The sequence below is a fragment of the Procambarus clarkii genome, chromosome 84 (assembly GCF_040958095.1).
Source record: "Procambarus clarkii isolate CNS0578487 chromosome 84, FALCON_Pclarkii_2.0, whole genome shotgun sequence".
Lineage (NCBI taxonomy): Eukaryota > Metazoa > Arthropoda > Malacostraca > Decapoda > Cambaridae > Procambarus > Procambarus clarkii.
Genome location: NC_091233.1, coordinates 19,951,821 through 19,964,300, shown reverse-complemented (window position 1 = coordinate 19,964,300; position 12,480 = coordinate 19,951,821). Strand labels below are relative to the sequence as shown.

At 47.7% G+C, this 12,480-nt stretch overlaps 2 protein-coding genes across 2 annotated transcripts in view; one reads left to right on the top strand and one right to left on the bottom strand.

The window, feature by feature from the left end:
* Positions 1-12,480, bottom strand: part of dlg1 (discs large 1) — a gene marked incomplete in the record, with an annotated part of 879,898 nt that overhangs the window by 383,537 nt on the left and 483,881 nt on the right.
* On the top strand, positions 5,888-9,945 carry LOC138358563 (uncharacterized). The gene is made up of 2 exons (XM_069316596.1): positions 5,888-6,025; positions 6,532-9,945. The coding sequence occupies exon 2, from the start codon at positions 6,968-6,970 to the stop codon at positions 8,066-8,068; it is 1,101 nt and encodes a 366-aa protein (XP_069172697.1). The 5' UTR covers positions 5,888-6,025; positions 6,532-6,967; the 3' UTR covers positions 8,069-9,945.

The window sequence follows — 12,480 nt, the reverse complement described above, 5'->3', positions numbered from 1 at the left end:
GACCAGTTAGTCACAAATCTACAGGACGAGACCAGTTTGTGTGTCCCAGAACTATAGGCAAGAACCAGTTTGTGTGTCCCAGAACTATAGGCAAGAACCAGTTTGTGTGTCCCAGAACTATAGGCAAGAACCAGTTTGTGTGTCCCAGAACTATAGGCAAGAACCAGTTTGTGTCCCAGAACTATAGGCAAGAACCAGTTTGTGTGTCCCAGAACTATAGGCAAGAACCAGTTTGTGTGTCCCAGAACTATAGGCAAGAACCAGTTTGTGTGTCCCAGAACTATAGGCAAGAACCAGTTAGTATCAAACCTGACATTGGTAACTGAATATATGATATTGTTTGTAACATTTTCTCTTGTATGCTAACATGATACCTAACAAAGCTCTATAGACAGAGCGTGGCTAGCAATAACTTGTGGATGTCCAATAAACTAGCATCTATACTTCTATATAAATCATTACCCTCACAACTGTATACAGTTTACTTGAAGGATCATGGCCTGAGCCTCTCCAGTCACAGCTGCGTCTAAATACACCAATTACAACACAGCCAAGAAATAGTCACATTAAACAGAATTACGAGTGATATACACAGTGAAGAGAAAATTCTAAGCGATATTCCTATTGAACAGAGAATTCTGAGCGATATACATATTGAACAGAGAATTCTGAGCGATATACACATTGAACCGAGAATTCTGAGTGATATACACATTGAACAGAGAATTCTGAGCGATATACACATTGAACAGAGAATTCTGAGCGATATACACATTGAACAGAGAATTCTGAGCGATATTCTCATTGAACAGAGAATTCCAAGCATTGACTAAAACTGGAGGGAGTAAAATGTATATAAATGTAAACACCCAATCATCTCGGGTTTAATTTGACCTCAAATGGCTCAATAATTAGGGATAATTGTTACCGAAGCCTTGATTGTTCTCCCATTGTTGGGGACGCTTGTTGGGCCCTTCGGTGTCCCCCCCCCCCTAGGCCAGCTACTAAGCTTTCCCAGGCTGCAACCCACAACAGTTGGCTAATCCCGAGGTACCTACTTACTGCTAGGAACACTGAGGCTTCAGGTAAGAGGAAATGTGCCCGAATATCTCTGTCCTTGTGCGGGAGTCAAACTCGGGACCATTTTGTTGTGACCGGACGTCGCTGACCAGTGCTACAGATAAAGGAGGTCTGTCGCCACAAGAATCTTACCCCCCCCCCTCAGTTCAGTCCGTCCTCCTAAGGTTTGCCAACGTCAAGAAAACGGTCAGTTTAAAGTGCCCTTGTCCTAACCTACCAGAGGACCCAAAACAGAAAACGGGACAGTACTTTACTTCCGCGAGCCGGTTCCATTTTCTATTACGACAATTTTTGGCCGTATGTAACGCATACGAGCGAAAAGCGACGTTCTTTGTGAGAGGACAAGTTGCTCAGTTAACCGGAGCATGATGCATGCAAGTGCACGTATACATTATGTCTCTTGACTTCACAAAAAATACTTTTCTGAAGTAAACCAGTAACACATATTGCTCGTGGCGGACATTTTGCGTCTCCTCTACACACACACGCTCGGATATAATACAAGCACCTCTAACCTAGCTTTAACCAAGCAACTATAACAATGCCCAACATTAGCGCAGAAAATGTGGTCCTTACCAACATTAGTAGACGCAAGAAAGACTTCTCAAGCAACAAGAAACAGCTAAAGGATGCCGTGAGACATCCTCTAGTTACAATGAGTCACATGTTGGTATTCCCGTGAAGATATCGGCGGACGACGCGACGGTGACGGAGAATGGACAGTATGAGGTCACTCCCGCGCCCCTGGCTCTGTCAGCCGTCTCTCCCTTGGTGGCGGTGGCCTGTCGTGCACACCGCGGACCTGGACCCTGCTATTGGAACAGCGAATGTTGCGGCCCCCCGCGAGGGGTCTTTGCGGTGTTCCTGGAGCAGACAGTGCTGCATCAGGTATACCTGTCTCGCATCGCACCTTCCCGTCTACGACTGACAGAGTTTATGTATGAACAAGAGTGCTCCAACCGAGAAGAGTCTGTAGAGATGAAGAGTTATAGAGGCCGTCTAAAAGGTTGTATTATGCCGTCTTGAAGGACTTAAGGGGGCCGTCTGGAAGGGAAGTAAGGGGCCGTCTGGAAGGGCAGTATAGGGCCATCTGGAAGGGCAGTAAGGGGCCGTCTGGAAGGGCTGTAATGGGCTGTCTGGAAGGGCAGTAGGGGGCCGTCTGGAAGGGCCGTAATGGGCTGTCTGGAAGGGCAGTAGGGGGCTGTCTGGAAGGGCTGTAATAGGCTGTCTGGAAGGGCAGTAGGGGGCCGTCTGGAAGGGCTGTAGGGGGCCGTCTGGAAGAGCTGTAGGGGGCCGTCTGGAAGAGACGTAGGGATCGTGAACCTCTTACGACTCGGGTGGCCAAGATGTGGCTGACGTTTGGGTCGTCGTAATCTTTACGAAATTAATAGCAATAACAACAGTTGCAAGTAGCTACAGGATGTGGATTATCAGTGAGTTGGTTCTTGAGGCGAGGCCCAGCCTGGCACTGTGGCACTCTCACCAAGACTCCCATCTTGGTCATAGTGAAGGTCACACACACCCACGACGGTCCCGACGACCCCCCAGGACCAGGTCGTGACCCGTGAGTGACTGGCAGTGAAGACCATAAGTGAGAGGTCCCTGTGACGACTCTTGGAGGCAGCGAACTTGTTATAGCACAGTTGTGTAATATATACAGTGGTGAGTGAGGTCACTGTCCGTGGTGAGTGAGGTCACTGTCCGTGGTGAGTGAGGTCACTGTCCGTGGTGACGACGGAGATCACTGTCCGTGATGAGTGAGGTCACTGTCCGTGGTGAGTGAGGTCACTGTCCGTGGTGAGTGAGGTCACTGTCCGTGGTGACGACGGAGGGTCACCATGAGAAGGATGACGTCAGTGCTCCAGCTTGGGGTGGGTGTGGTGCTCTTGTTCACTGTGGTGGTGGTGGTGCCAGCCGCCTCACACCAATGGTGCAACTTCGTGCCACATAATTCCTACGGCTGCCAGACCTTTGTCTTGACCTCCCGAGACGCTAACAAGTGTCTCTTTTCAGCAACCGATTCTCTTGACAACTCCTTCTACCTCAGACCAAGTCCAACTTTCACGTACATGGAAATCAAAATCACATGGCCCCAGGGAAGCCCTACGGCAATTGTTATAGGCAGATATGTGTTCCAGAGTCCAAATAAGTGGTACCATGTACAAACGTCGTCCCGCACGTCTCCTGGTAACGTGACGTATTACGTCTATATTGACGGTCGAGAACAGCATAGTGAGAGTCAAGTATACAGTGGCGAAAGTTTCAGTATCTACGTCTCAGGTTCACCATACTGTACTTTCAACTGTAAACCTATAGACTACATAGCGACGAATTCTTATCTTCCCACTCTAGCCTCCACCACAGAAAACGGAGAACACGTCACTACGGAGGACTCCAGTAAACCTGAGAAGGACAACAGCGCAGAGCCAACTGCGTCAGTTCCTGTCCAACCCTGGCATATTGTGGTCATTGTCGGGGCTATAGTTGCTGCTGCTGCTGCGGTAGTCGTCGTCACAGCAGCACTAGTGATCAAGCGGAGGAAGAAAGAGGAAGATAACAGGCGTCTTCATGACCAGATATCACATGTCCCCAAGACTTTAAGCAGTTATCGGAACTCCGATGTGGCCAACTATGACGATATCGACGACTCAGAAGAGCACATATACGAGGAAATATAAGCTCACCACACTATGCCTCAATCTGTAACTCCAGCAACTATCCACTTACTCTTGGGCTGGACGGTAGAGCGACGGTCTCGCTTCTTGCAGGTCAGCCGTCAATCCCCGACCGCCAAAGTGACTGAACACCATTCGTTTCCATTCGTCCCCCATCCTAAATCCTATCCTGATCCCTTCCCAGTGCTGTATAGTCATAATGGCTTGGCGCCTCCTCCTGCTACTTCCTCTTCCCCTACTCTAACATGGCTGCCGTCATCACCACCTGACTCACCAGTTTAGTTCACTGATGATACACCGTCTTTAAGTCACCGTCATCAGTGATACGTCACCGTATCACTGATGATACGGTTAAACGTCCTGACTGTCACAGTTGTCTCCAGAGTTCACCTTTCTTCAGAAGACAAGAACACCGGAGGACGACTCACACGGTGGGACTACTTTCTTAAGTCTTTACTAAACAAACAGCAATGACAACAACAGTAGCATGTAGCTACAGGATGCGGAGTGCCGGTCAGTGGGTTTTTCAGGTGATGCCCTGCCTGGCACTGTGGCACCCTCACCAACACTCCCATCTTGGTCATAGTGAAGGTTACACACACACACCCACGACGGTCCCGACGACCCCCCAGGACCAGGTCGTGACCCGTGAGTGACTGGCAGTGACGACCATAAGTGAGAGGTCTCTGTGACGACTCTTGGAGGCAGCGAACTTTTTATAGCACAGATGTGTAATATATACAGTGGTGAGTGAGGTCACTGTCCGTGGTGAGTGAGGCCACTGTCCGTGGTGAGTGAGGTCACTGTCCATGGTGAGGAGGTCACTGTCCGTGGTGACGACGGAGGGTCACCATGAGAAGGATGACGTCAGTGCTCCAGCTTGGGGTGGGTGTGGTGCTCTTGTTCACTGTGGTGGTGGTGGTGCCAGCCGCCTCACACCAATGGTGCGACAGAGAGCTTCAAGATAACTACGGCTGTCCGACCTACATCCTAGCCTCTCCAGACGGTGGCAAGTGTCAGTTTGACACCCGAGGATCTCCTCCCTTCTCCTTCTACCTCAGACCCGGCCCAACCTTCACGTCCATGCAAGTGATACTCACATGGACCTTGGGAGTGACTGAGACAATTTACTTAGGCAGGGATGTGCTGGATCAACCAAACAAGTGGTACCGTATACAGATGACGTCGCACACATCTCTTGTTGATGAGACGTATTACGTCTATGTTGATGGACAAGAACGGCGAAAGCTGCGGTCAATATTAGTCAGTGCCAACACTTTCGATATCTACGTCATTGGCTCACCATACTATGCTCGCGACTGTGACCCTAGTGAGTACCCTCCTTCACGGTCGACACCACCACCACCAGCAGCGCCTTCACCACCAACAACACCATCTCCAGTTCAGTCTACTGACGATGCAGTCAACCTTCCGGGGGTGGACCTAAGCTACCCTAAAGTTCCCCCACCAGCAAACACCACAGAAAACAGAGAAATCGCTGAAGAACATTCCACTACGGAGGACTCCAGTAAACCAAAAAACGACACCATGGAGGCGACAACCAGGTTAGTTCTTGGTCAACCCTGGTATATAGTGGTCACTGTCGGGGTTATTGCTGCTGCAGTCGTCACCATCATCATTGCAACACTGGTGATCAAGACGAGGAAGAGAAAAGAAAAAAATACGAATCTTATTGACCAGGAAACTGGGTCATTCCCTCTGTCTTTCAGCGCCTCCCAGAACGCCAATGAAGAACACTACGACGACGTCGACGACCCCGAAGACCACATCTACGAGGACATGAATGACCTCCACCCCGTGGCTGGCGCTGTCCGGCCGTTCACGACGGGTGAAGAGGGCGTGGATGCGAGTGTGGGCGGCGGATGGGGACGCCCGCAAAGGCTCCGCCCACGACAGTGAGAACAGCCTCTACGTCGGCTTTGGCGCCATGCTGACGTAAGACAATATTAAACAGCTGATCCATGTTGCTTGCTGGCAGGAGAATGACAACATAGAGGCCCCTCATAGTAGTGCATTTACTATTTGTGCCTGCAGAATCGAGCTGTTAGCTCTTGGACCCCGCCTTTCTAACTGACAAGTGTGTTGGCAGTGCAGTGTGTCAACAAACTAATGAATAATACTGATATTTATATATACTTCACCACTTACATAAAAGAAAGTTACAAACCACTAGAAAAAATATAATACAAAACTTGACTGCATTATTAAACAGCTCTCAAGTCTCGGTGTTTATTTGCGAGATAAGAAAGGTAAGCAAGACTGTGCGTGACGCAGTAATCAAGTGACTGAGATAGGTAAGATTGTGCGTGACGCGGTAATCAAGTGACTGTGTTCAAGACTGATAGAAGCGAAGATGAATATATGTGATTTATCTAATGTATAGGCCTAAAACTTAAACATAAATAATACCAATTAACTGGAAGTCAACAGGAGCTAAAAGTGCGACCAGTAGCACACACAGCTACACATGTCAGTAAGTCACATAGATACATATACCAGCAGTACACATGGATACGCATATCAGTAGTAAACATTGATAAACATATCGGCAGTACACATAGATACACATACCAATAGTACACTATATGTAGATATATTTATAGACAATGTAGAAACTTCGTCAATGATACCATACGTCATTTTTTACATTTAAATTAACCAATGAAATTGTTATATTGCAAAAGTGTGATTTAGTTGTATATACTAGAGGACCAGTAATGTGTTTCAGACCAATCTTTCATATATATCCCAACAGTGTGCAGTAGACCCGAAAACTGGCTGGTGGTCGCTCGTGTCGACAATTCCTCAAGGAGCTTATGAAGCAGCAAAAAAGCAGCTACAGGATGTTTACTACTGGCGAGAATATTCTTGACGCGTGGCCCAGCCTGGCACTGTGGCACTCTCACCAGCACTCCCATCTTGGTCAGAGTGAAGGTCACACACACCCACGACGGTCCCGACGACCCCCCAGGACCAGGTCGTGACCCGTGAGTGACTGGCAGTGACGACCATAAGAGAGAGGTCCCTGTGACGACTCTTGGAGACAGCGAACTTGTTATAGCACAGTTGTGTAATATATACAGTGGTGAGTGAGGTCACTGTCCGTGGTGAGTGAGGTCACTATCCGTGGTGAGTGAGGTCACTGTCCGTGGTGAGTGAGGTCACTGTCCGTGGTGACGACGGAGGTCACCATGAGAAGGATGACGTCAGTGCTCCAGCTTGGGGTGGGTGTGGTGCTCTTGTTCACTGTGGTGGTGGTGGTGCCAGCCGCCTCACAACAATGGTGCCACTGGAAGCTTCATGATAACTACGGCTGCCTGACCTACACCGTGGACTCCCGAGACGCTGGCAAGTGTATTTTTTGGCACAATTATTTTACTGACTTGTACCTCAGACCAAGTCCAACCTTCACGAACTTGGAAATAAAAATCACATGGCCCCAGGGAAGCCCTACGATATTGAATATTGGCAGGAATGAGTTCAAGCAACCAAACATGTGGTACCATGTACAGATGATGTCCGACCCGAATTTTGGTGGGTTATATAAAGTCTATATTGATGGGCAACAGTGGGGAAGTGTGCATAACACATACAGAGCCAACACTTTCGACGTCTACGTCACAGGCTCCCTACACTATGCTGTCAACTGTAACCCCAGCCACTACCCACCTCCTACTCGGCCACCGATACAACCACCACTGACAAGATTGCCCCCGTCGGAGCCAGAGCCTTCACCACCAACAGCACCACCAGTTAAGTCAACTGACGATGACATTAACCCTCCCACGACGGTAAGAGTCTCCCCTCAAGTTCACTCAACGTCAGCCAGCTCCTCAGAAAATATACATGACGTTGACGATTGCACCACTCCGGAGGACTGCAGGAAAACACACAAGGTAATCGAAGACGCACAAACTTCGTTAGTTCTTGTTAACACAAAGCATATTGTGGTCACTGTCGGGGCTATAATTGCTGCTGCGTTCGTCACCATCATGATAGCGGGGCTGGTGATCAAGAAGATGAAAGGTAACAAGGACACGGATCTTCACGACCCGATATCGGGGTCAATCCCCATGTCTCTCAAAGACTCCCGGAACAACGACGAACAGAACCACGACCACCCCGAAGACCACATCTACGAGGACATGAACGACCTCCGCCCCGTGGCTGGCGCTGGTCGGCCGTTCTCGACGGGTGAAGAGGGCGTGGATGAGAGTGTGGGCGGCGGGTGGGACGCCCGTAGAGGCTCCGCCCACGACAGTGAGAACAGCATCTACGTCCCATTTAGCTGAGTCCATGTTACCTGCTGACAGCAGAATGTCAACATTATGACTCACACGGCTTCGATCCCCCCGAGCGGAACAGAAATGCCTAGCCAAGTTTCCATTCACCTAATACACCCGTTCACCCAGCAGTAATTAGGTACCTCCGACTTACGCAACTGTTGTGGGCTGAATGTTGGAGAAACTCAGTAGTTCGTACTAAGGGAACCTGGGGCCAGATTCACAAAAGCACTTACGCAAACACTTACGAACCTGTACATCTTTTCTCAATCTTTGGTGGCTTTGTTTACAATTATTAAACAGTTAATGAGCTCCGAAGCACCAGGAGGCTGTTTATAACAATAACAACAGTTGATTGGCAAGTTTTCATGCTTGTAAACTGTTTAATAAATGTAACCAAAGCCGTCAAAGATTGAGGAAAGATGTACACGTTCGTAAGTGCTTGCGTAAGTTCTTTCGTGAATCTGGCCCCTGGATACAAGCCTAAGTCCTTGACAACGTGAATACTTATCATTGTAATTAGTGTTTAGTGATTGTGTATTGTACCAACAAACTAATGATTAATACTGACATTTATACATACTTTATTCCGTTGACTTACATAACAAAAAGCCATTAATCATAAAAATATATTAAAATGTGTTTTTCTAAAAATACCCACTTTAAATGGCTCGCAGGTCTCTGTGTTGGCTATCAGTGTCACTTAAGAAAGGTAGTCAAGAGTGTGCGTGACGCAGTAATCAAGTCATAAGCAAAGTTATCAAGACTGTCACTTCATCATTGCGTCACGCACAAATTTGACAGAAAAAAAATGTATACGCATAATTTATCTAATTTATATGTCTAAAATGTAAATATATATTATTTCCCAAAAATACACACTTGCTAAAATTGTGCTCAGAAGTATACATGGATACATACACCAACTATGTTTAGAAATGTATATGTGCATTAAAAGTGAATTAGAACTGTATAATAACACTTTGTTAATAATACGCATGAAAATACTAGTCACACATGAGCTCAACACTTAAGTGTTCATATGTTTCTAATTATTAAGTGTGCTATAAGCCAACCCATCCTACTGTTAAGATAATACTTATTGAGACAATCGTTAATAGTCACGAATTCGCACGTACTTAGTTTTTAAATAGTAAGATAACTAGATACTGACTAGTAAGGAATTCTTTAACAAAAACATAAAGCTAAAAAACAAATTTAAATGTTCCTTGGCCTAGTATAGCACAAATATGTACTATATTAGGCCTCACATATCGTGTATTAGGCCTAGGAAGGTTAGGTTAGTATAGTTTGTCAAAGCAACACAAGTAATAAATAGTTTTCCGGTTTGAACAAATCCACAAGGGCCGTGACGAGGATTCGAACCTGCGTCCGGGAGCATCCCAGACATGTTTTCCGGTTTGTCCAACTCAATAGTTCCGATTTATACTTTCGTTGTAAGTCGGTATATATACTGTCGTCGTCATCGTTACTATAAATACTACCTAAACATGAGGATGGGCTGTTTAGGTGTATATAGGACCAGTTAGTCACAAATCTACAGGACGAGACCAGTTTGTGTGTCCCAGAACTATAGGCAAGAACCAGTTTGTGTGTCCCAGAACTATAGGCAAGAACCAGTTTGTGTGTCCCAGAACTATAGGCAAGAACCAGTTTGTGTGTCCCAGAACTATAGGCAAGAACCAGTTTGTGTGTCCCAGAACTATAGGCAAGAACCAGTTAGTACCAAACCTGACATTGGTAACTGAATATATGATATTGTTTGTAACATTTTCTCTTGTATGCTAACATGATACCTAACAAAGCTCTATAGACAGAGCGTGGCTAGCAATAACTTGTGGATGTCCAATAAACTAGCATCTATACTGCTATATAAATCATTACCCTCACAACTGTATACAGTTTACTTGAAGGATCATGGCCTGAGCTTCTCCAGTCACAGCTGCGTCTAAATACACCAATTACAACACAGCCAAGAAATAGTCACATTAAACAGAATTATGAGTGATATACACATTGAAGAAAAAATTCTAAGCGATATACACATTGAACGAAGAATTCTGAGCGATATTCACATTGAACGAAGAATTCTAAGCATTGACTAAAACTGGAAGGAGAAAAAATGTATATAAATGTAAACACCCAATCATCTCGGGTTAAATTTGACCTCAAATGGCTCATTAATTTGGGATAATTGTTACCGAAGCCTTGATTGTTCTCCCATTGTTGGGGACGCTTGTTGGGCCCTTCCGAGTCCCCCCCCCCCTTCCCCTAGGCCAGCTACTGAGCTTCCCCAGGCTGCAACCCAGAACAGTTGGCTAATCCCGGGGTACCTACTTACTGCTAGGAACACAGAGGCATCAGGTAAGAGGAAATGTGCCCAAATATCTCTGTCCTTGTGCGGGAGTCAAACTCGGGACCATTTTGTTGTGACCGGACGTCGCTGACCAGTGCTACAGATAAAGGTCTGTCGCCCCAAGAATCCAACCCCCCCCCCCAGTTCAGTCCGTCCTCCTAAGGTTTGCCAACGTCAAGTAAACGGTCAGTTTAATGTGCCCTTGTCCTAACCTAGCAGAGGACCCAAAACAGAAAACGGGACAGTACTTTACTTTCGCCAGCCGCTTCCATTTTCTATTACGACAATTCTTGGCCGTATGTAACGCAAACGAGCGAAAAGCGACGTTCTTTGTGAGAGGACAAGTTGCTCAGTTAACCGGAGCATGATGCATGCAAGTGCACGTATACATTATGTCTCTGACTTCACAAAAAATATTTTTCTGAAGTAAACCAGTAACACATATTGCTCGTGGCGGACATTTTGCGTCTCCTCTACACACACACGCTCGGATATAATACAAGCACCTCTAACCTAACTTTAACCAAGCAACTATAACAATGCCCAACATTAACGCAGAAAATGTGGTCCTTACCAACATTAGTAGATGCAAGAAAGACTTCTCTAGCAACGAGAAACAGCTAGAGGATACCGTAAGACATCCTCTAGTTACAATGAGTCACATGTTGGTATTCCCGTGAAGATGATGGCGGACGACGCGACGGTGACGGAGAATGGACAGTATGAGGTCACTCCCGCGCCCCTGGTTCTGTCAGCCGTCCCTCCCTTGGTGGCGGGGGCCTGTCGTGCACACCGCGGCGCTGACCTGGACCCTGCTATTGGAACACTGAATGTCGCGGCCCCCCCGCGAGGGGTCTTTGCGGTGTTCCTGGAGCAGACAGCGCTCCAGAATCTTAGCGACGGCACAGTGTGAATCTGAATCAAGTATACCTGTATCGCATCGCACCTTCCCGTCTACGACTGACAGAGTTTATGTATGAACAAGAGTGCCCGAACCAAGAAGAGTCTGTAGAGATGAAGAGTTCTAGAGGCCGTCTAAAAGGTTGTATTATGCCGCCTTGAAGGACTTAAGGGGGCCGTCTGGAATGGTTGTAAGGGGCCGTCTGGAATGGTTGTAAGGGGCCGTCTGGAAGGGTTGTAGGGGGCCGTCTGGAAGGGTTGTAGGGGGCCGTCTGCAAGGGCTGTCTGGAAGGGCAGTAGGGGGCCGTCTGGAAGGGTTGTAGGGGGCCGTCTGGAAGGGCTGTAGGGGGCCGTCTGGAAGAGACGTAGGGATCGTGATCCCCTTACGACTCGGGTGGCCAGGATGTGGCTGTCGTTTGGGTCATCGTAATCTTTACGAAATTAACAGCAATGACAACAACAGTAGCAAGTAGCTACAGGATGTGGAGTGCCGGTGAGTGGGTTTTTCAGGTGTGGCCCTGCCTGGCACTGTGGCACTCTCACCAACACTCCCATCTTGGTCATAGTGGAGGTCACACACACCCACGACGGTCCCGACGACCCCCCAGGACCAGGTCGTGACCCGTGAGTGACTGGCAGTGACGACCATAAGTGAGAGGTCCCTGTGACGACTCTTGGAGGCAGCGAACTTGTTATAGCACAGTTGTGTAATATATACAGTGGTGAGTGAGGTCACTGTCCGTGGTGAGTGAGGTCACTGTCCGTGGTGACGACGGAGGGTCACCATGAGAAGGATGACGTCAGTGCTCCAGCTTGGGGTGGGTGTGGTGCTCTTGTTCACTGTGGTGGTGGTGGTGCCAGCCGCCTCACAACAATGGTGCGACAGAGAGCTTCATGATAACTACGGCTGTCCGACCTACACCCTGGACTCCCGAGACTCTGGCATGTGTCAGTTTGAGACCCGAGGTTCTCCTCCCTTCTCCTTCTACCTCAGACCCGGCCCAACCTTCACGTCCTTGCAAGTGAGACTCACATGGAGCTTGGGAGCGACTGACACAATTTACTTAGGCAGGGATGTGCTGGATCAACCAAACAAGTGGTACCGTATACAGATGACGTCGCACACATCTCTTGTTGATGAGAC

Bases quoted from the DNA above. Each gene is read 5' to 3' on its own strand.
- LOC138358563 (XM_069316596.1), top strand. From the start codon at position 6,968: ATGAGAAGGATGACGTCAGTGCTCCAGCTTGGGGTGGGTGTGGTGCTC.